The 21,208-nt window shown below is 34.3% G+C and overlaps 1 protein-coding gene across 1 annotated transcript in view; it reads left to right on the top strand.

Annotated features, from left to right (window-relative positions):
• Positions 1-8,763: 8,763 nt before the first annotated feature.
• Positions 8,764-21,208, top strand: part of LOC129228723 (4-hydroxybutyrate coenzyme A transferase-like) — a 33,831-nt gene continuing 21,386 nt past the window's right edge. The window contains exon 1 of the mRNA XM_054863408.1: positions 8,764-9,043. Coding sequence (XP_054719383.1) covers positions 8,866-9,043 — 178 coding nt within the window. The 5' untranslated portion in view covers positions 8,764-8,865. The remainder of the gene's footprint in view (positions 9,044-21,208) is intronic.

Consider the following 21,208-nt stretch of genomic DNA (forward strand, 5'->3'; position numbering starts at 1 on the left):
CTCGAGTGATTGACATCTCGAGAACTCAACATCTCGAAAACTCAACATCTCGAGAACTCAAGATCTCGAGAAGTTCAAAGCGAGAACTCAAGCAGTTGATCGCTCGAGCACTCTGAAAGTGACAATCGAGAACTCGAGCAGTTGATCGCTCGATTACTCGGAAAGTGACATTCGAGAACTCGAGCAGTCCATCGCTCGAGAACTCGGAAAGTGATAATCGAGAACTCGAGGAGTTCATCGCTCGAGAACTCGAAAAGTGGTAATCGAGAACTTGAGATACGATAATCGAGAACTCGTGGTAATCGAGTTCTCGAATGATCTTGAATAATCGAGTGATTCGATTATGAGAACTCGATTATGCCCATCACTAGCCAATACACACATATCATTGGTTTATCATTGTTTTTAAAAATAAATTTAGCAGGAATGCATAATGTGATGTTTAGAAGTTATTTTGGTATTTTTATGATTTAGATATTAAAAAATCCTTATTGATAGAGATATTTATGAATGATTTGTCACTCCCTCCATACTGTCCTACACAAGATTTCAACTTTTAAAATTAATTTTTGCGTGTTGGAAGTATGAATGTTTATTTCCTCTTCAATAAATTTATTTTATGTTCAAATAGAAACTATAATATGACTTTCTTAAAATGTATTATTAAACATTTTGTATTTAATATCATTATTGAATGTTCCTCTAACTGCTAAGTTATGGACCCATATCTATCCTTACAATCACTCTCTCATATATTCCCTCCTCATAAGTGATATGATATAACTTATTTGCAACTCCAACAAACTATAGGGGGCACTACAGCCATCGTCTAATGGCGGATGAAAAAGGTAAAACAAACGCACGCCGTAGCGTAGAAAATGCTAAAGAGCCTAGTAATTTTTGTTTGTATGCATGACCTTTTTGTTTTATTCTTTTTTAAATTAATTTTTAAAGTCTTGTGGATATTCTCGCCCACGTAGAAAGAAATGAGAATTCAAGAAGCATTACTAAACGTTAGAAATTAATGCAAAACATGTAGTTTGTTGCTGCCATTTTCACGACATTGAATTCGATATTTATCAATTCTTGGTAGAACTACATTTTCATTGTGGCCATAAGCACACGGTCTAGGAAGATTGGGCGCCGTAAATTGGGCACCGCATATTGGGCGCCGGGAACTTTGGGCGCCGAGTATTTTGGGCGCCGGGAACTTTGGGCGCCGAGCTTTTTGCCCGCCGGGAACTTTGGGCGCCGAGCATATTGTGCCCAGTATTTCCGGGGCCCAAAATGCTCGGCGCCCAATGTTCACGGCGGCGAATTTTGAAACGCTCTCAATGCTTACGTTACGGTAGCTACCGGTTAGTTAATCACGTGACATCTAATGATCACTTGCTTCAATCAACTAATCAACAGATTAATACGGTAACCGGTTGATGATAAAGCGCAGCGGTTAGCTACTGGTTACTCAGTGGTCGACCGGTTAGGATCGTCGAACAAAACCAATTACAGTACACTGGCGAAACGAGAAATAAAAACGAGCGCGTTCTATTAAACAGCATGGTAACCTAGATACATTAAAGTAACTCCGAGTAAAATGTAAACAGAGCCGCCCCTTTAAATTGTGAGGTAGAAATTGCAATGCGAAATATTGCTGTTTAAAGTCTTAGTTCGTTTTAATTTCACGATTTACTGTTTTTTGTATTGTAATTACAATTTGTAAATATTTCCGTTTTCGTAGGGTTTCTTCTGAATCTTAATTTACGTCTGTATTGTTGTTATGTTTGGAAAATTCTGCTTGCTGTAAACATTCGCAATAAAATCACAATGAAAGAGACGCAGAACAGATTTTAACATGATAGATAATACATGCTGTTTCAAAATGAGTTTCTTTGATTGTTTTTTTTTTATATGCTTGAGTAACTGAAATACGATCTGAGTGTGCTTCTCTTATGTTGTTGATGTTTTAATTTATTGATTTTCTCTGAACAATGTTGAAGATTTTGGTTAGTTCATAAAGTTTTTTAACGATAAAAATGTCGTGAGAAAATCTGTAAAAAAAATACTACCATTTAATGATCTAAGAAATACATTTTATCTCAGGAAAGAATATAATTCTTTTCATTTAATTTGAAATTTCACCTTCATCTGTCTCAGTTTTTAGTTTTATAAAAAAAAAATAAAAAGGGGAAAGGATGGGTGGGAAGATATTGAGTCACTGCTCCTGTGCTCTGTTGGGGCTCGTGAGAATTCGAGCGACCAGTGTCAGCCTTTGCACACTCCCCCCCCCCCCCCATTTCCTAGAAAAAATTGAAATGACACGTTTGGCTACCACCAACTACTCGCAATCAGAAGTCATTGGCCCCGGACACTGTAAGCTGTTCCATTTCGATTGTTTTATGCTCCGAGCTTGTGTCATTCCTTAACTGTACTAAATCATAACAGTCTAATAGATGTGAGTTCATTTGTGTGCTAATGATAATATTATATTTAGAGCTCTAATTTTTTTTTTTTTTTTTTTGCCTTGTTAATTTTGCCCGAATGAACTGATAATTGATAACAATCTGCAGATTGCACCAAAATCTTAATTATATTAAAATGTTCCCTATTAGGGGCTAATGGACCTATTGGCCCATGGACCTGTGCACCTTCATTTAAAAAAATTATACGTTCAAAGTGTATAGAGCAGCTCTACTCAAAAGAGTTTACAGCAAATATTGTATAATTGACTTTGAATTCATAGCACCTGTGATAGTTAAGTTAGAGGTGGGAGGGGAGCCAAAGTGAGTGCACTCGGCTAGTGCATTCTTGCACCCTTTGAACTTGTTCGTTTCTGTTTTTTTCCCTTACATTCATGGCGTGTGAAGCAATCCGGAAAACTTGCAGAAGGGGTTGTTATTCATATTGTATTGTAATTAACTGTGAATTTGGAGCACTTCAGAAGTGATTGGTAGTCGGGGGAAAGGGGGGGGGGAGGCTCTTGAGCCAAAGTAACCCTACAACATGTGAGCCACCCATGTTTTCTTTTTTAGGTTCAAAGCAATCCATATAAGTTTACAGAAGGAGCTTGCAGTTAATTATTCTTGCATTATAATTAATTTTAAATTCATGGCACTGTGGAAGTGGAAGGAAAATTGGGGGAAGGGCGAGATCTGAAGCCTAAGTGAGCGCAAGATATGGCACGCTTCTCCATGACATTCAATCGGCTTCTCAACTTCTTTGTGCAACTCAACTCTACTTTGTGCAGAATAGGGAGCTGAATAAGATTCAGTGCAAAGGGTTGTGAGATTCCATGGGGCGCCTACCAATCCTTATGCCCTTATGAATGAAGAGCCTTTCAACAGAAGACATTTTGACAAAACCTTATTCTTTCCAAAGTCAAAGAGTCGGAGTCATTTTTCCTCAAATTCCTCAGCCTTGGTTACCACCTGCTTTCTCGACACTAGCTGGCTTATTAGTAATGGCAGATTAAATCAATTAAATTGCCTGTCTTATTGGTAAACTTGCTGCTAGTAAGTGTATTTCATTTAATGATAGTTGCTTCGAAATAAAAACTTTTTGCAATTGCTAATTAACAGTGAAATAAGAATCAAACAGATCAAAGTGATATGGCATCAAAAAAAATTGAGAAACTACAAGAAAGGCACGCATATCTTTCAAGATTCAAGACAGGAACTTAACATTTTGTTTGATTTCTGCTTCCAATTTGAAAGTTAATGATGATTATGAGCAAGATTTGAAGAAAAATATTTTTATTTACACATTTGTCAATTCTGCATGTATGACATCCAGAGACTGCAATTTCATCCTTGTTATGGACTCATCAGTCTGGAATGGTCAATCACCAAGCTGAAGGCAGATGTCATCTCATTGAAGCTAAAAGTGCCAACAAACCGGTAACTAAATTTAATTGAGTAAATCACAAGGGTTCACAGCAGTGGTGTGCTTCAACTAAACAATCGAAGGCAATGCATGGGTATAAAGCAGAAAGTTACCGCACTTAAGACTGGGCTAGGGCAGAACTACATGCAATATACTGACATCCCAGTCATGATATTCAGAGACTGCAGTTTCATCCTTGTTATGGACTCATCAGTCTGAAATATTCAAGAACCGAGCTTGAGAGGCAGATACGAGACTCATTCAGCTTGAATGAGATGATTTCCGTATGTTGCCTGTAGTTCTACCTTAGCCCTGGGTAAAAGGTGGTAAACTGCTTTATACCCATGCTTTGCTTTCAATTGACGAGTTGAACTGCACCATTGCTGGGGACTCTCGCTGGTGTGTTAATTTTAATTTAGCTACCAGTCTGTTGGCACTCTAAGCATCAATGAGGTGACATCTGCCTCCAGCTTAGTTATTGACTGTTCCAGACTGATGAGTCCATAACAATGACGAAACTTTAGTCTCTGGATGTCATAACCAGGCTGTCGGTATATTGCATGTCTACCTTAGCCCTGGATAACTTACTGATGAATATGATTGTTCCATACATGTTTTTCTACAACGATGTAATTGTCTTTAAAAGTTATGCTGTAATTAAAGTCACTGAAATAAAGTACTTTTTGAATACATATCTGTGCATTAAAAACTTTTCAAAAACTAATTAAAAAGTGTGGCAAAAATCAAATTATCTTAGGATCCTTATTTTGCTTCATTAGTTTTTAAAACGAAAACGTGGACACTTTAACTTCTTTAATTTGGTTTTAAAAAAGTGGTTCATTATCTACATAGTTTAAAACTAATATGAAGTGTTGATGTTCAATATTTTTCATGGATCATTCTTTTTGGAAGACCCTGCATTATGATTAATTAATTTTGTTTATTTAAGGGTGTATTCAGCGGCTTGTCATTGCTCCCCTCCAGCTTTTGGAAACATCGATTTTGAATTTTTTCTCTATAAAATGCAATGGTATGTACCGTCCTTCCTGGAGGAACCTTTCCTTTCTAAATTCTCACTGCGGGTTTAGTTCAGGATCATATCTAATGAGTGGGTTTTCAATGTTTTAAACCCACTCAAATTTTTCTAATACTATTCCAAAACTTGCTTTATTACATTTTTTCGCAGAAAAATTAAACTACAATAAACTCTCTATCATCCGCGAGTCATTTAACAAACAGGAACGTGTTTTTGCAGTAAGAAGCAGAAACAGCGACTATTATTTGTCTAAGATTGTAAATAAACTCATTTATTATTGTAACTCATTTATTTTTGTTTCATTTATTTATTGTACTGTCCGACCATCACGAGAAAAGCCACTGCCGAAATGTCTGAGCCTGTCTACTGCCCTAGTAACGAGGAGCGTCTCATTTTCCCACGAGAAGCTTAATGTAGGGAAAACCCGTATGACTGCATAAAGGCGAGAAGACGAGAGGCGAAATGGCCCCAGAAAGCCTTCCTGCTGACCCTTATAGAAAATGAACTAAGTCTGATTCTATATCAGTAGACGGGCTCAGACTTGACGGTGGGAGCTTTTCTTGTGAAAGACAGACAATACTTTCTACCTAGTACATACACTTGTTCTTTATTTATGCAAGTTCCGTTGTGCAAAAACACTAAACTTTTTTACTTTACTGTATAAATTTTCAGTTTGAAGAAACTATTGACGCATCAATGCAACTATATTTTTGTGGGAGGACAATTTTTACCTTATTGTCCCTCATTTCAGCCTTCTTGAGGTTTATCCACGATTTTTATAATCAGCGGCACTTGTGACAACCGACCCGCTGATTATCTTCTCTGTGGATCGGATCCGTCTTGAATACGTATCCGGATCGGTACCCCTCTGCGCATGCTCCATGGATTGGGAAGCGTCTGATCAAGGTGTCTGATCCAAGGTGTCTGATCCAGAGGTGTCTGATCCGGATCCGCGCGTACTGCGCATGCGCTATGGACTCAGATCCGGATCTGTTTCTTGGATACGTATCCGAGAAGAGATCGATCCGGATCGATCCGAATCCCCTTTCGGATCCGTTTTGCCCATCTCTATTTCAAACACAGGTTGCAAGCAGAGGCGCTTGAGCAGAGCATAAGCAGCATTGCGCTCCCCAAAGAGCAGCACTGCGAAATCCTCGCTAACCATTTTGGCAGCTTCCGAATTTCACCAATGCACTGTAATTGAGATGGTTTCAAAATTCGCTTGCCGGTGCCCAAAGTTCCCGGCTCCCAAAATGCTCGGCGCCCAAAGTTCCCGGCGCCCAAAGTGCTCGGCGCCCAAAGTTCCTGGCGCCCAAAGTGCTCGGCGCCCAAAGGTTCCCGGCGCCCAAAATGCTCGGCGCCCAAAACGCTCGGCGCCCAAAGTTCCCGGCGCTCAAAACGCTCGGCGCCCAATTTCGATAAGCACACTACACAATGTTCCAATTTATTTTTCTTAAACTAGGCTATACTGTCGGGAAATCGGCACTTACTTTGATAATTGAACATCATTAGTCAACAGCACATTTATTTGACTTATTATAAGTTATCTTTTGAAAAATTCTTGAGGAATTTTGCTTGATTTAAAGAACTATATGATGTGGCCTGCGGCCGCCCCTTGCTTTGGCCGCCCTTGTGCGGTGCACACTCTGCACACCTGCTTAGGATCAACCCTGACTAAATGCTGCATTAATTAGGTTAGTTGAATTAATTATTTTTAAACTAGGCGGAGATGAAAGCCCTAATTCTTTTGCTAATGTTATCAAATCTTTCTTTCGAGCTTAAGATTAAAAAGAAACCCATATATTCTTACAAATTCACACAAAACAATAAAAAACAAATTTACCTGGCATAACGGTATCCTCTGTCAAAAAAAAAAAAATCTGCGAAATCCTCGCTAACCATTTTGGCAACTTCCGAATTTCGCCAATGCACTGTAATTGAGATGGTTTCAAAATTCGCTTGCCGGTGCCCAAAGTTCCCGGCTCCCAAAATGCTCGGCGCCCAAAGTTCCTGGCGCCCAAAGTGCTCGGCGCCCAAAGGTTCCCGGCGCCCAAAATGCTCGGCGCCCAAAACGCTCGGCGCCCAAAGTTCCCGGCGCTCAAAACGCTCGGCGCCCAATCTTCCCATTTCGATAAGCACACTACACAATGTTCCAATTTATTGAGCAATCACGATTGCTTATTGTTCTCACTTGACTGTTTTTGACGTCCTATCATTTTATTTTCCCACCGCCACCGTCCGCACCATCAACGTCGACCGACTCCTCACGATGTTGCTCCTATAGCGAAAACCTTCTCCAGGTTGCATCCATGTCCTACACACACGCGCATACATACACAACTGCACACACACACACACACACACACAACTGCACACACACACACACACACACACACACATACACAAACACATACACACATACCTACACACATACACACACACAAAAACATACACACACATACACACAACTACCCACACATTCATGCCTGCACACAGACACAAACACAAACACATATGCCTACACACACATACACATACCCCCACACACAAACACGTACACATACTCCATACACACAAACACACATACCCCACACACAAACACACATGCCCCACACACAAACACACATGCCTCCCACACACAAACACACATGCCCCACACACAAACACACATACCCCCCACATACAAACACACATGCCCCCACACACAAACACACATGCCTACACCACATACACATACCCCCTACACACAAACACACATACCCCCCACACACAAACACACACGCCTACATACACACGCTCGTGATTGCGAAAAACATAATTTGAATTCAAGATGTCAAAATTCAAATTATTATTATTTTTTTTTTCTTAAACTAGGCTATACTGTCGGGAAATCGGCACTTACTTTGATAATTGAACATCATTAGTCAACAGCACATTTATTTGACTTATTATAAGTTATCTTTTGAGAAATTCTTGAGGAATTTTGCTTGATTTAAAGAACTATATGATGTGGCCTGCGGCCGCCCCTTGCTTTGGCCGCCCTTGTGCGGTGCACACTCTGCACACCTGCTTAGGATCAACCCTGACTAAATGCTGCATTAATTAGGTTAGTTGAATTAATTATTTTTAAACTAGGCGGAGATGAAAGCCCTAATTCTTTTGCTAATGTTATCAAAACTTTCTTTCGAGCTTAAGATTAAAAAGAAACCCATATATTCTTACAAATTCACACAAAACAATAAAAAACAAATTTACCTGGCATAACGGTATCCTCTTTCAAAAAAAAAAAAAAAAATGCATCGAATAGACGAGAACTTTATGCTAAGGAGAAGTTTGTTGATCCAGAGTTTTCTTGTGTTTACGCTTTCGCCATTTACGACAATCATCTCACTTTTTAGAGGGAAATAATGAAAAATAACATTATTTTGAGAAGCTCGAGAATACCATCACGGGACGAAACAATTCCTGCTTTCGGAAAGCAATCTAAGACACATCGAATGCGTTAATAAATACTCATAACAAACTGCCTATGTTTAACAAAAGACACACGTGGAACGCAATGTTTTACCTTTTTCTTTAATTTTATAAATCACCGCAAGGTAGCGTATTCGAGCGCTGGAGTTGCGAATTCATGAAAGAGAAATACCATTTGATTTTCTTTCATCATCATCATTATTGTTATATACCTGCTTTTAAAAAATAATTTTACTTTATCTGAGTAAAGTCTTTCAATCCCTATACCACGTGATTGGTGGTTTCACCGAGTCATGAGTTGAGCCACTCTGGGTTATTAAACTCCTAATTCCTGATTTTTTTTTGTTTCGTTTTTTAATTCCCTCTTTTCGGCAACACGTTATCGGCCACGGTCTGTACCGATTTTGTTTGCTGATATTTGTAGGTGTGATTAAAGCCCAGTTCATTTTTAAAAAAAACATTTTGCTGATTGCAATATGGCTTCTCGTTACTATATGCCCTCTCGTCAAGTGCTTAAGTTTCTTCGCAATCGTCACACTGTATCCAATAACGTACGGACTTTCTCTGAGGGATTGAGGGAACCTTCTCAACCTCTAGGAAATAAACAGCCCAAATGGATGTCAGCGGAAGAAGCTGTGAAAGTTGTCAAAAGTGGTAAGTACGACTTTGTTTTTTTTTCATTGTTTAAGAAAAACGGAAAATTGCATAATTTTACTGCGATGTTTACAGTAAGGACGTATTTAGAGGTGACTGCATCGCCATATTGATGATTAGTTTAGTTAAGCTTGAAAGTTGAAATTTTAAACCCAAAAAGGACAGAATAAATCCGTTTACTTGAAATAAGTATGTCTCCAGAAGATTTATCTCACTGCTCGAATTTTCTTTCTGAGATTAATACTCCATTCTCAGTAGGGGAGATAGGGTATGTTGGACCGTGGGGAACGTTGGACCGGCCTCAATTATTTTAGTACTATTAATATTTTTTATTTTACGTTATAACCAACAAATAGCACCTTTGATCCTACAAATCCTATAGTGAAATCACATGGTACAGTTCTATTGAACAAATTTTATTCCAGAAAGTATTATTTCAGTAGTCCTGACCAGGAAACCCAAGGAAATTTGGAAAAAAAAAAAAAAAACCAAATTGGTAGCATTTGATACAGCATTGAAAGATATGATTAAGGACAGTAAATTACCTGCCCTTGTGACCCCTTATCGAAATATGAGGTCGTAAAGTCTGCTGAAATTTTAAGTAAAATCACTAAATTAAGAGAGTTTCAATGCAAGAATTAAGGCTTTCACGGCCGGTGTCAATAATGTTGTGAAATTCCAGGTGGTGGTCTGTGTGTTGTTTCCTCAAACATTTCGAACACGTCTGCTTCGGTCATCTTCAGTGTTTACGCAGTCGTAGCTTCCTGGGAAGAGACTTCCTAGCAACGGATGCAGCATGTTACTTTAAGCTGCAGTGACCAATTTTCTTCGAACGACAAGGATTGTTGTAACGAATGTCAACGAAGTCAAGTATTTTTTAAGGATAAAAATAACTATTTCCCTTTATATATGATGTAATTTCTAATACAGGGGTCTGTCCAGGATTTTTCACAGGGTCCGTTTTTTGTGAAAAAACCAATAATTTTGTGAAAAATGAATTAATTTTGTGAAAAATCAAAAAATTTCGCAAAAAAAAAATTTTTTGTTAAAACGAAATTTTAGAATTTAGAGATGGCACAAACTGCATCAATTAAACTTAAAGTTGAGTGTTTTCTTCTTCTATGACGAGAAAATCATTCTGGATTTTTTTTTCTGATATTTGGTGGGGGGGGGGGGGGGGCATCGCACTTTCAAGTATCAATATTTATCTACCATTCTGCATTATGTTAAATTATACTAGATATATTTCTGTACAGTATTTAAAATAATTGTAACAAAAATATAAATAAATAAAACAAAATTCAGAATAGGGTTCAGCATTCAACCTTTTGACCCAAGACACTCTTAAAAAGCACGAAATTTCGTTTCTAACTTATAAATTCCGTGATTTTAACAAAAATAAGAAGATATTTCAATTGTTTACCTCTTAACAAAGCGTAATAATCATCAAAATTTCGAAAAATCGGATTCCCATAGCCGATGCAAAGAGATCGCAATTCTCAAAGTGAAGGCATCAAAAGTATAAAAACGGCTTGTAAAAGAAATATTTTCGATAAAATTATTTTAAAATTGCATTTTAGAGTCCTATGATAACATATCATTAATATCTGTGAACACAGTTGACCCCCCAAAAAAATAATAATAAAATAAAATAAACCATCTATTCAGCATTTTAATTTTTGACTCATAACAGAAAATGGAATTTTGCTTTAAAAACTTGAAATGAGAGTTCTAACAGAAATAAAAAAGAGACTTTTCATTTATTTGAATCCAAATAAAGCGAAGTTAGCTTGAAAAAAGAACAAAATATGATTCTCATATCGGATGTTAAAAGATTGCATTTTTCAAAATGGAGACATCTAAAGAAAAAAAACGGTAATTAAAAGAGTTTGCTTAAAATTAATCATCCTTGTTAGCATCGAAAAATCAAAACCCATATAATTTTCTCCCAAAATAACAAGTGAACATCGCACCGCACCGTAAAAACGCAAATATTGACAAGCCGACAAAATGATGAGAATATTTTCTAATCTCATTATTAAAGGTTCAACGCCAGACGCTTAGTGGTGATAGTTTTGAAGTTGGTAACCCTATCTGAAGCGATCATATTTTTTCCTCACCCTTACTATCCCTTTGCAGTTCTAAGTTCATTTTGCAGATATATAATTGTTTATTAAATTATGAGCGGAGAAAAGTGCTTACCAATGCCTTTTCAGAAAAGTTTACAACAACACCGCTGTTAATTAGCTAAAACAAACAACCATTATATTTATTTGGCAGTAGCAATTATTTATCGCTTGCAGGAGCATCGGAGCATCGCAAGAGTGCCGATTTTTTCTTTTCTTTTCTTTTTTTTTTTCAAAATTAGCCGATTTTGTATAAGCTGATCCCTCTATTTTGACTTTAAAAAAGGTTCCAAAAATTATCGGTTTATACACAGAAATATGCGTTATTTTGCTTTCAGATTTGCTCTTTCAATAAACAATTTGTGACAGATCCGATCGTGTTTATCAGAATTTTGTGAAGGGTCCGTTTTGTTTGATCGGGATTTTGTGAAAGGTCCGTTTTGTTTGATCGGGATTTTGTGAAAGGTCCGTTTTGTTTGATCTTATTTTTGTGAAGGGTCCGTTAACGGACCCAAATATCCTCTGGCCAGACCCCTGTAATACCCATAATTTTGAAGTTCATATTTTTGATATTTTCTATGCATTTTCTTTTGAATTTATTTATTTATTTTTTAAATTTTAAATGAAAAATTCAATATTTTCTAACAGTGGTCAGAAAATAAAACTTGATGCATTGATAACAACTTTTTTAAAAAAGTAAGAACTAATAAAATAATGCATAGACCATTTTATTTCAACATTCAAAGATTATCCAATTTTTTTCTATATGAGCTCAAGTTAGCCTGCTTTTTTGTACTGATTCTTTTTAATTCTCTTTGATTATTAAGAAACACTTATTAGTAAGAATTAACACTTAAATATGTTGAGTAAAACACGCTTAAAATACTTAAAATTCTGAAACGTATATCCCGAATGAAATGATAAAGCCTTCTACTTTATAGACTTGATGGTGATTCTTGAATTTAACATACACAAGTAAAAGATTAATGACAAACATCTTTCACTCACTTTCCAGATTACGGAGTATGGGAGTGAGATGCCTTGCAAAATGCACTGGATGAATACACGTGGTGTTTTCTATTTCTTGCCAAGTCTTTAAATTAGTCGCTTTTCATTAAAATTTCGACGAATTTTAGGACCATGTATCTCGAAAACCAGGGGAGGAGAGCACACAATTTATGGGTCAAAAAAAGTCTCAATATACTCTTTCGGGTGCTACCATTTTCATTAGGTATTACCTAAGCCCTGTAGTTCCCTGGTGAGTAATTTTCAGAAAACTATATAACTTTATTTTTTTCAATGGTTTTCATCAAGATTGCGGAAAAAAATGGAGCTTTTTTTCTTAAATTAAGTTCTATTAGTTCATAATAATTGATAACTTTTTTCACTTTTTGTCAGAAATAGGGGCATCACCTATTCAAGCCAAGAACACGGGCCAAACAATACTTTCTTCTTATGCATGCTATGGTGAAGTAGCATGTTTTGCCTCTTGATTGTGGTCTCTTAACTCTGTTAATCCATAATCAAGAAACACCACAATCAAGAAGCAAAACACACTACTTCATTATAACCAGTCATACAAAGAAAGCGGCATTCAGCCCCAAGATGGCGAACCTGTCACTACTTAAGCTATGATCCAGGGCTTTAGACCAACCTACCTCACATAATGCAAAAATTGTTTTACTCTTAAATCTCAATAATTATAACAATATTCTCTGTGTTTGTATATGAAACATTCATTTCATGTTACACATCTTTCGAAATAATAACAATAAAAATGTAGGGCAAAAAAAAGCAAAGATATGTTTTATAATTATTTAACGAAAATTATACTTAACTAGCTGCCTCACCCTGCTTTGCATTCTTCCTCAAAAATAAAAGTTGGGTCAAGAGAGGCATGTTCAACGATCAAGCTTGGAAAAAAAAAAAAAAAAAAAAGTAAAATTTTGCAGCAGATTGCAAAAAAATAAGCAAAACGGAAATATTTTAAATCCCCCAATTACAGGAAAAGCCTCAAAACAAAAGCCAGAATTTTATTTGTTCTTATTCGAGAAAAAAAATGGCAACAGATCTGTCTTCTCAATGATTTTCTTCACGCTATAAATTTTAATAAAAGTATTGTTACGGAAAGTTAAGTTGAAGCACTGAATAATAATTTAAATGGAGGAAAGCCTTCGAAAAATAAGGATTTTATGTTGAAATCTACAGAGGGGGGGGGGGGGGATTATGTTAAATAGCCAAACATAAAGGCGGGGAAAATTAAGGATCTGTCGAAACCAGATTCGATGGTCAGTTCACTGGCGTTCGGGAGGAATAACTTAGACAGATACATACGATCAGTTTTCAATAACATAAGATCATAGCACTCGGGATGTTATAGGTAAGGCGGGAGGGGAGGGGGATATTTTAGATCCTGAGCAAAAGTGAACGTCCTCTGGACTGTTCATCAAGGTTGTCAAAAACCCGGATTTTTTTTAAAAAGCCCATGGACCCAGAGTTTTTTGGGTTTTTTTAAATAAAACCCAAAAAACCCCCCAACTAAAGCTGGGTTTTTTAGAAGAAATGTGGTTTTTTTTGTCTTTTTCCAGGGAAAATGTGGGGTACTTGTAGCATATAGTAGCGTAAGTATATGGACAAAGCGCAAAAATTGTCTTGGGGTAAAAAAAGTTGGAAAACTAGTTAAAATTCAGGGTTTTCTGAAGAAAATTATAAAAGACGACAAAACCCAAGAATGGTGAGGTTTCAGAATTTTTACTTTTTATGATTACTAGCAGTTAAGGCAAAGTTACTTCTCGAGTGATAAAATCTATTGTTCGTTTTTAATTACTACATTTTTTTTGCATTTTACTTTATTGTATTTCATTTTGTTATACAAAACTGCTGTAGAACCTCAAGTACACTGCTCAAAACAATTAGAGGAGCAATCACACAAAAGTGAAGAAACCGTTATGAGGTAAACTTGCAATGGTAGCCTTGCAAAGGCATAAAAAGGAGTATACACGTGTATTAAGATGTTATACAGCAAAAAAGCAGAAAACATTTGACTGGGAACTTTACTCCTCTACAACAGTGAAGCGAACATGAAAATATGCCTTTCCAACATCGTCTGCTACAGTTATTTGTGTTTGCCCTGATTCCAGTCCCCTGATAAAAAGTCAAGTCATGGAATCCAGTAAATTACGGTGTGGTGGCATTTTCCAATAAAAAAAAAAATGAACGGTTGAATTTTACCATTCAGACATTGAAAAAATGGGCATCTTTTTATCGCGATTTCTGCACTTGTATCCTTTTTCTGCTTTTCGACGACAGAAACGTTGTTTTGCTTCCGAAGTTTACGTTTTATTCTCTAAACATGGAAGCGTTATTGAAAATTAGTTTCCGGAATAATATTTTTCTCAATTTTGTTAAAACCATGTGCTCCCCTAATTTTTTTGAGCAGTGTAGTTTAAATCCCTTTTTACTGAATTCCAGCTTATCAAGACATTTCTTTGAACATTATGTTGCCTGTTTTTCTATTTCTGTGTACAGAGTAAGAAATATTAAACTTTTTCGTAAGATAATGAAAATACCGTACATCCTATTCTGTTTTCTGTCTGACCGTTTGAGAAACCTGTTAATTTCTAAAAAATATACCTTGTTTATTTGAGATTTGTGACGTGTTGGTTTGCAAGAAATAATTCACATGAAAGCCTTTTAGCTAGAGTAATATCCTCTATACAATCTACAAATATTGAGAAAATCAGACGTGACAGGACTTAGTCAAGATAATTTGAGTTATTTATTGACCAGTTAAAGAAAAGTTAAATATATTTATTTAAAATATTTGAAGTATTTTTTAAATATCGTCAAAAGTTAAGAAATACTATTAAAGTTCAAAATTCATTTTTTATGTCCATTATCTGTGGTAAAGAACAAATAAAAAATAAGTTTAAATTGTAAAAGTATTTAAATTAATCATTTTTTTTAAAAACTTCTCAGAAAATTTAAAAAAACCCAAAAGTGGGCTAAAAAATGGGTTTTTTCAAAAAAAACCCATTGGGTCCAATTCGGCCAACCCTGCTGTGCGTTCTACCACCTTCGGACATGTGGCCCGTTTTTTTTTTTGTCTCTTACGTTCAAAGCAGGGTTGGGTTTTTTGCCGGCAAAAAGGTATTTTTGCCGGGACAGTGGAAAAATCCATGGCAAAAATGGAAAAAACCGGCAAAAATGGAAAAAATGGCAAAAACCTAATTGCAAATAAAGTAGCATTATATTGTTAATCAAGAAATACTGACAATATAATATAAATAATGCACTTTAATATTTTAGTTATGTCTCTCCATGTTACTTCTAATTTATAAGGTGAAAAATAAATAAAAATCAAATGTTGGGATTGCAAAACTTAAGATTTTTAATGTTTGCTAAAACTATTTTTCCAGAATGAGCCAATTCCTTCAATGCTAAAACAAAGAATGTTTACTTAAGCTTAGTAAATTAATAAAAAAATTGAATTCTAATTATATATATATATTATATACATATATTTAATTAATCACTTTTTTTGATCCCACTAAAATTTTTAAGCTATTTAATTAATAACGGAATATAGAAAAATATTAACTTTTCCTCATTAAAGATATAATGCATTTTTTCTCACTTACTGGGAAAATGGATAGCCAAGAGAAGAATTTAAAAAGAAGAAAGAAAAAGCTGATCAATATGTGCATGTGCATTCACTCTACTTTTTAGTAATACTAGCTCACTCTACCGAAAATGGCAAAGCCTTTTATCAATTATCAGTAAGAAGTTACCCCTGTGGGTTCAATGCCAATATGTTGTTTGGTGTGATAACTCACAAATTCTTTGGTATGAGGAAGAAAGTGATTATGAAGATGGTATCTAATGATGATTTAAGTGATATTTCAATCTAAAGAAATGTGTATTTTGCTTTTTAATTAGTTTTATTTCTTTTATTTTATAGTTACATCTTGATTAAGTATACTTTATATAGATATTTAGTATTCTGTAAAAAATGCTATAATAAATAAGCTAATTACCTTTTTATTGCAAGTTAATTATTTGTCTTAGATGTTACAAACTGAAATTTTACGTTAATGTTTAAAAATTGAAAAGTAAAAATGCTCCATAACTTTAAAAGTAAGTTAAACCTTAATTTTTTTTAACTATAAAAATAATTAAATTAAAATTTTATCAAAATCTTTTCATGCTTTTACTTTTATATAAAAGGGGATAAAAACTGTCCATAAGTTGTTAACACAAAATCTATTTTTGCCACTTTGGCAAAACTGGCAAAAACCTATTTTTGCCGGGCGGTAAAAACCGTGGTTTTTTCCATGGTTTTTTCCGCTCCCGGCAAAAACATGCCAACCCTGGTTCAAAGTGTGTAAAGCAATCAGTAAAAGTTTACTGAAGGAGTCCACAGTTAAAAGTTATAATAATTACCTTTAAATTCATGGCACCCAGGATGTGATAGGTAATTCAAAGATAGGGGGGAGGAGATCCTGAGCCAAAGTTAGCGCCCTAACTCCAATGTACCCTCGAACCTGTATGCCTTTTTTTCATGCTTGTGCAACTTCCTTTTTTTTGTAAGTCGGGAGGGGGGGGGGGGTCGATCCTGGTACAGAGTGAGCGCATTTCAGCCTGCTTGTTCTTCCACACTCCTGCTTGTGCGTCTTTGTTTTTTTAAAAAAGATATTTAATTTAAATTTTTTTTACGTTTGAATTGATCTACATAGGTCTGCTAAATAGAGGAAAGTCTTCGAAAATTAGGGATTTTATGTTGAAATCTAAGTATTATAATTAATAGTTTTTAATTGATATCTCCGATGATTATTATCGGAGGATTATGTTAAATAGCCAAACATAAAGACGGGAAAATTACAAATCTATCGATACCTGGTTCAGTGGCCAAGTCACCGGCGCTCAGGAGAAGTAACTCGGACAAACATACATAGGTACATAGATACATACGCTCAGTTTTTAATTATGTAAGATTACTTTCAACACAAGATTTATTTCGCATCTCTGCACTTTTTTACTATTTATATTTTCAAATATACTCGTACTTCTAAATTTTTACGGACAATTTTTTTCTAAGAATAAAATATGCAATTGATGCTATAATAAAGTTCTTGTATTAAACAAAATTTTTTGCTAAACAACAATTCTACATAGAAACGAAATAAAACAAATAATTTAAAAAACTAACAAAAAGTTATAGGTACCTTTCTTAAGAATATCTAATTTCATTTTTTGTATTTGACTTTAGAGCACAAAGATATGTTAACTTAAAGCTGCCAATTTTATTGTACTTTTTCTTTGAAATACAGTGAAACCTGTGTAAGTTGACCACTTGCGGTTCAGTACTTTGGTGGTCAATTTATAAAGGGGATAATGTTTTTTTTTTTGTCATTTCTCGCACCATGTTTTCATTTTTTGACTAATTGATACTTACTCTTTCTGTTCAACTCACTTTCATTGTTTAACATTACTTTGAAACAAAAATGTAAAATGTTATTCAAATATTTTTAGAGATAATTTTCCCAGAATGACGTATAATGTGTCATGCAATTTTAAAATTTCAGTAAATTGATCAAAAAAAAAAAAAAAAATTCTTCTATCTTATTGTTTATAAAAAGCTACTTGTTTGATAGTAATAGTTCCTAAAAATTCATAGCTATTCAAAAATAACAAATTTTTCGCTTTATTTTTTTTCTCATATACATTTTTAACCATGATGATCTATTGTTCAACAAAATAATTCCTTATTGAAGTTTGGCGCATTTATTAGACACTAGTTTTAGAATTTCCATATGTGTCAGCTAATTTTCTTTGGATTTCTCCCATTTCAATTAATTTTAATATTTCATACTTTTTATCAATCTCAAGTTCAACAAACCTTCTTTTTGAAGACATTTTATGTAAAACTATAACACAAAGAACAACAAGATGGACTTTCATAGTTCGAAAAGGCAGTTGAAAATGTCCTATCTCTTAATCCCTTGCACCAGAAATACTGTAATGCAAGTAACTTTACTCTTTAGCACAATTCCAGTGTTGCCACAAAATATTGCAACTGGAAAAAAATACTTTGTACTTTTCTACTGACACATGTTTTCATTGCGCAGAGTACAAAAGACAATCTCAAATAGAAGAAAAGAAAAACAAGTTTGGAGAATAAAAGTGTTCTTAGTAGTGTTTTCCATTTGTTGTTAAACTCACAAAGAGGTTTAGTTATGCTGCTGTTTTATTTAGTTGGTAAAATGCTGGTCTGGCATCGAAAATATTCTTGGAAAACTATAAAATAAATAATAATATAAAAGAAAATAATTTGCTACATTAAGTTTTAAAAAATAAACCAAGTGGTCAACTTACAAAGGGTTTTTTACAATACTCCAAACCAAATTTGGTGTACATCAGTGGTCAAGATAGACAGGTGGTCAAGATAGAGAGGGGGTCAAGTTGCAGAGGTTTTCCCTCATTATATAAGATAGGATAAATTCCGTTCCTGACAAAAGCGGTCAACATAGACAGGTGGTCAACTTTACAGGTTTTACTGTATATGGTATTAGTATAACAGAATTCTTTTCTTTTTGGAGTTGTTTTATGCAATGCAATAAAGAGAAAATGCTTTGCTCCCCTAGCAAATATTGATGTAACTTTACGTAAAGTAACATATGACTTATCTTCCAAGACCCAGTCCAATAAAAATGCTGCTTCCAAAGCTCTGGAAGTAGCACTTTTTTGTTCCCAGATATCATTTAACATATCTTTAGTTGACTTTAATCTGTATTAATTGTTTAATGAATATTCAATAATTGAATTGTCTTTTGATTTTTAAAAAAATAATTGTATACTAATGGTGAATGCTTATTGCTGTTACAGTTAAACCTGTAAACATTGACCACCTGTCTATGTTGACCACTTTTGTCAGGAACGGAATTAGTCCTATCTTATATAATGAAGGAAAACCTCTGTAACTTGACCACGTCTATCTTGACCACCTGTCAAGTGTAGTATAGAGTATTGTATAAAACCCTTTGTAAGTTGACCACTTGGTTTATTTTTTTAAATTTTATTTAACAAATTATTTTATTTTATTACTTTTTTTATATCTTTCCAAGAATATTTTTGATACCAGACCAGCATTTCACTAACTAAATGAAACAGTAGCAAAACAAAACCTCCTTTTGAGTTTAACCACATGGGAAAACTACTAAGAACCCTTTTATTCCCCAAACTTGTTTTTCTTTTGTTGATCTATTTGAGATTGCCTTTTGTACTCTCTGTTCAATGAAAACATGTGTCAATAGAAAAGTACAAAGTATTTTTTTCCAGTTGCAGTATTTTGTGGCAACAATGGAATTGTGCTAAAGAGTAAAGTTACTTGCATTGCAGTATTTCTGGTGCAAGGGATTAAAAGATAGGACATTTTCATTTTCAACTGCTTTTTTGAACTATGAGAGTCCAGCTTGTTGCTCTTTGTGTTATAGATGTACATAAAATGGCTTCAAAAAGAAAGTTAGTTGAAGTTAGATTGATAAAAAATATGAAATATTAAAATTAATTCAAAAGGGAGAAATCCAGAGAAAATTAGCTGGGACACATATGGAATTTCCAAAACTAATAAGTGCGCCAACTTCAATAAAGAGTTATTTTGTTGAAAAGTAGATCATCATGGGGTTATAAATGTATATGAGAAAAATTTAATTTTTGAGAAGCTATGAGTTTTTAGGAACTATTAATATCAAATGAGTAACTTTTCATGAACAATAAGCTTTTTTTGATCAATTTACTGAAATTTTAAATTTACATGACACCTATATTCACCATTATACCTCATTCTGGGAAAATAATCTCTAAAAATATTTGAATAACATTTTAAATTATTGTTTCAAAGTAATGCTGAACAATGAAAGTGAGTTGAACAGAAAGAGTAAGTGTCAATCAGTCAAAAAATGCAAGAAATGACAAAAAAAAAAAAAAAAAAAAACAAAAAAAAAAACCTTTATAAGTTGCCCACCAAAGTACTGCACCTCAAGTGGTCAACTTACACAGGTTTCGCTGTATTAATTAAAAATGATTTATTAATTAAAATCAATTTAAATGTGTTATATTGATCTTTAAACTTTATGTTTTTCACTGTACACACAAAAGAGAATAAGGTAGTTACAACATTTGGTAGTATTTATCACTAAAATTATAACAAATGTTGTTGGAGTTGCGGTCCAACGTACCCCATTGGTGGGGCACATTGATCCACTTTAAAAACAATTAATCTAAAAATAGTTTATCAATTCAACATTTCCAAAAAAAATATGTGGTATTGAGAAGCATTTAGTGAAATTTATTGCTTAAAATTGAGCTGCACATTAAATTTTTTGATGAGATGAAAAATAAGTAAAAACGCGGACTAACGTACCCCTACCTCTCTCGACTATATTTCTAATCTAAACAAGGTTAAACCGGTTCTTGTGAATTTATGTTATGAAGTTGAGAAGTGTTTTTTGTGTCCTGAAAACCTTGACTTGTTGCTTAATCTGGATATTAAGACTCTATTTTATTTTGTGTTGTGCCTATTAATATGTTGTTTAATGTATGATTTTTAGTGATGCACTTTTTTACTTTCTTCCAGGGTTTGTTGATTTAAATTAGCTTGATTTAAATCATGGTTTCATGGTTTAAATCAAGTGATTAAAAAAAATCATTGATTTAAATGAATTAATTTGAATTAAGTGATTTTTTTAAACACAATCATTGATTAAAATTAGTTCATTAATTTTTATAAATGGATTTTGCATTTTTAAAATGTGTTGCTCCAAATTTAAGTATACTGCAGTATGTAATCTTCACTTCAACTGGCCAAACTGTATAGATCTCTCTTTCTCTGTGTGTAACAGATTTCCATACTCTTGCAATATTGCTTTTACCCCAAAATAAGTTCAAAACAAATAAAAATTTGCAGCTTCTCTTATACACCATGACTAATAAGGTTAAGAAAAGTAATTGTTCAACATATTATTTTAAGACTAAAAACGTA

This window comes from Uloborus diversus, chromosome 8, assembly GCF_026930045.1.
Source record: "Uloborus diversus isolate 005 chromosome 8, Udiv.v.3.1, whole genome shotgun sequence".
NCBI lineage: Eukaryota > Metazoa > Arthropoda > Arachnida > Araneae > Uloboridae > Uloborus > Uloborus diversus.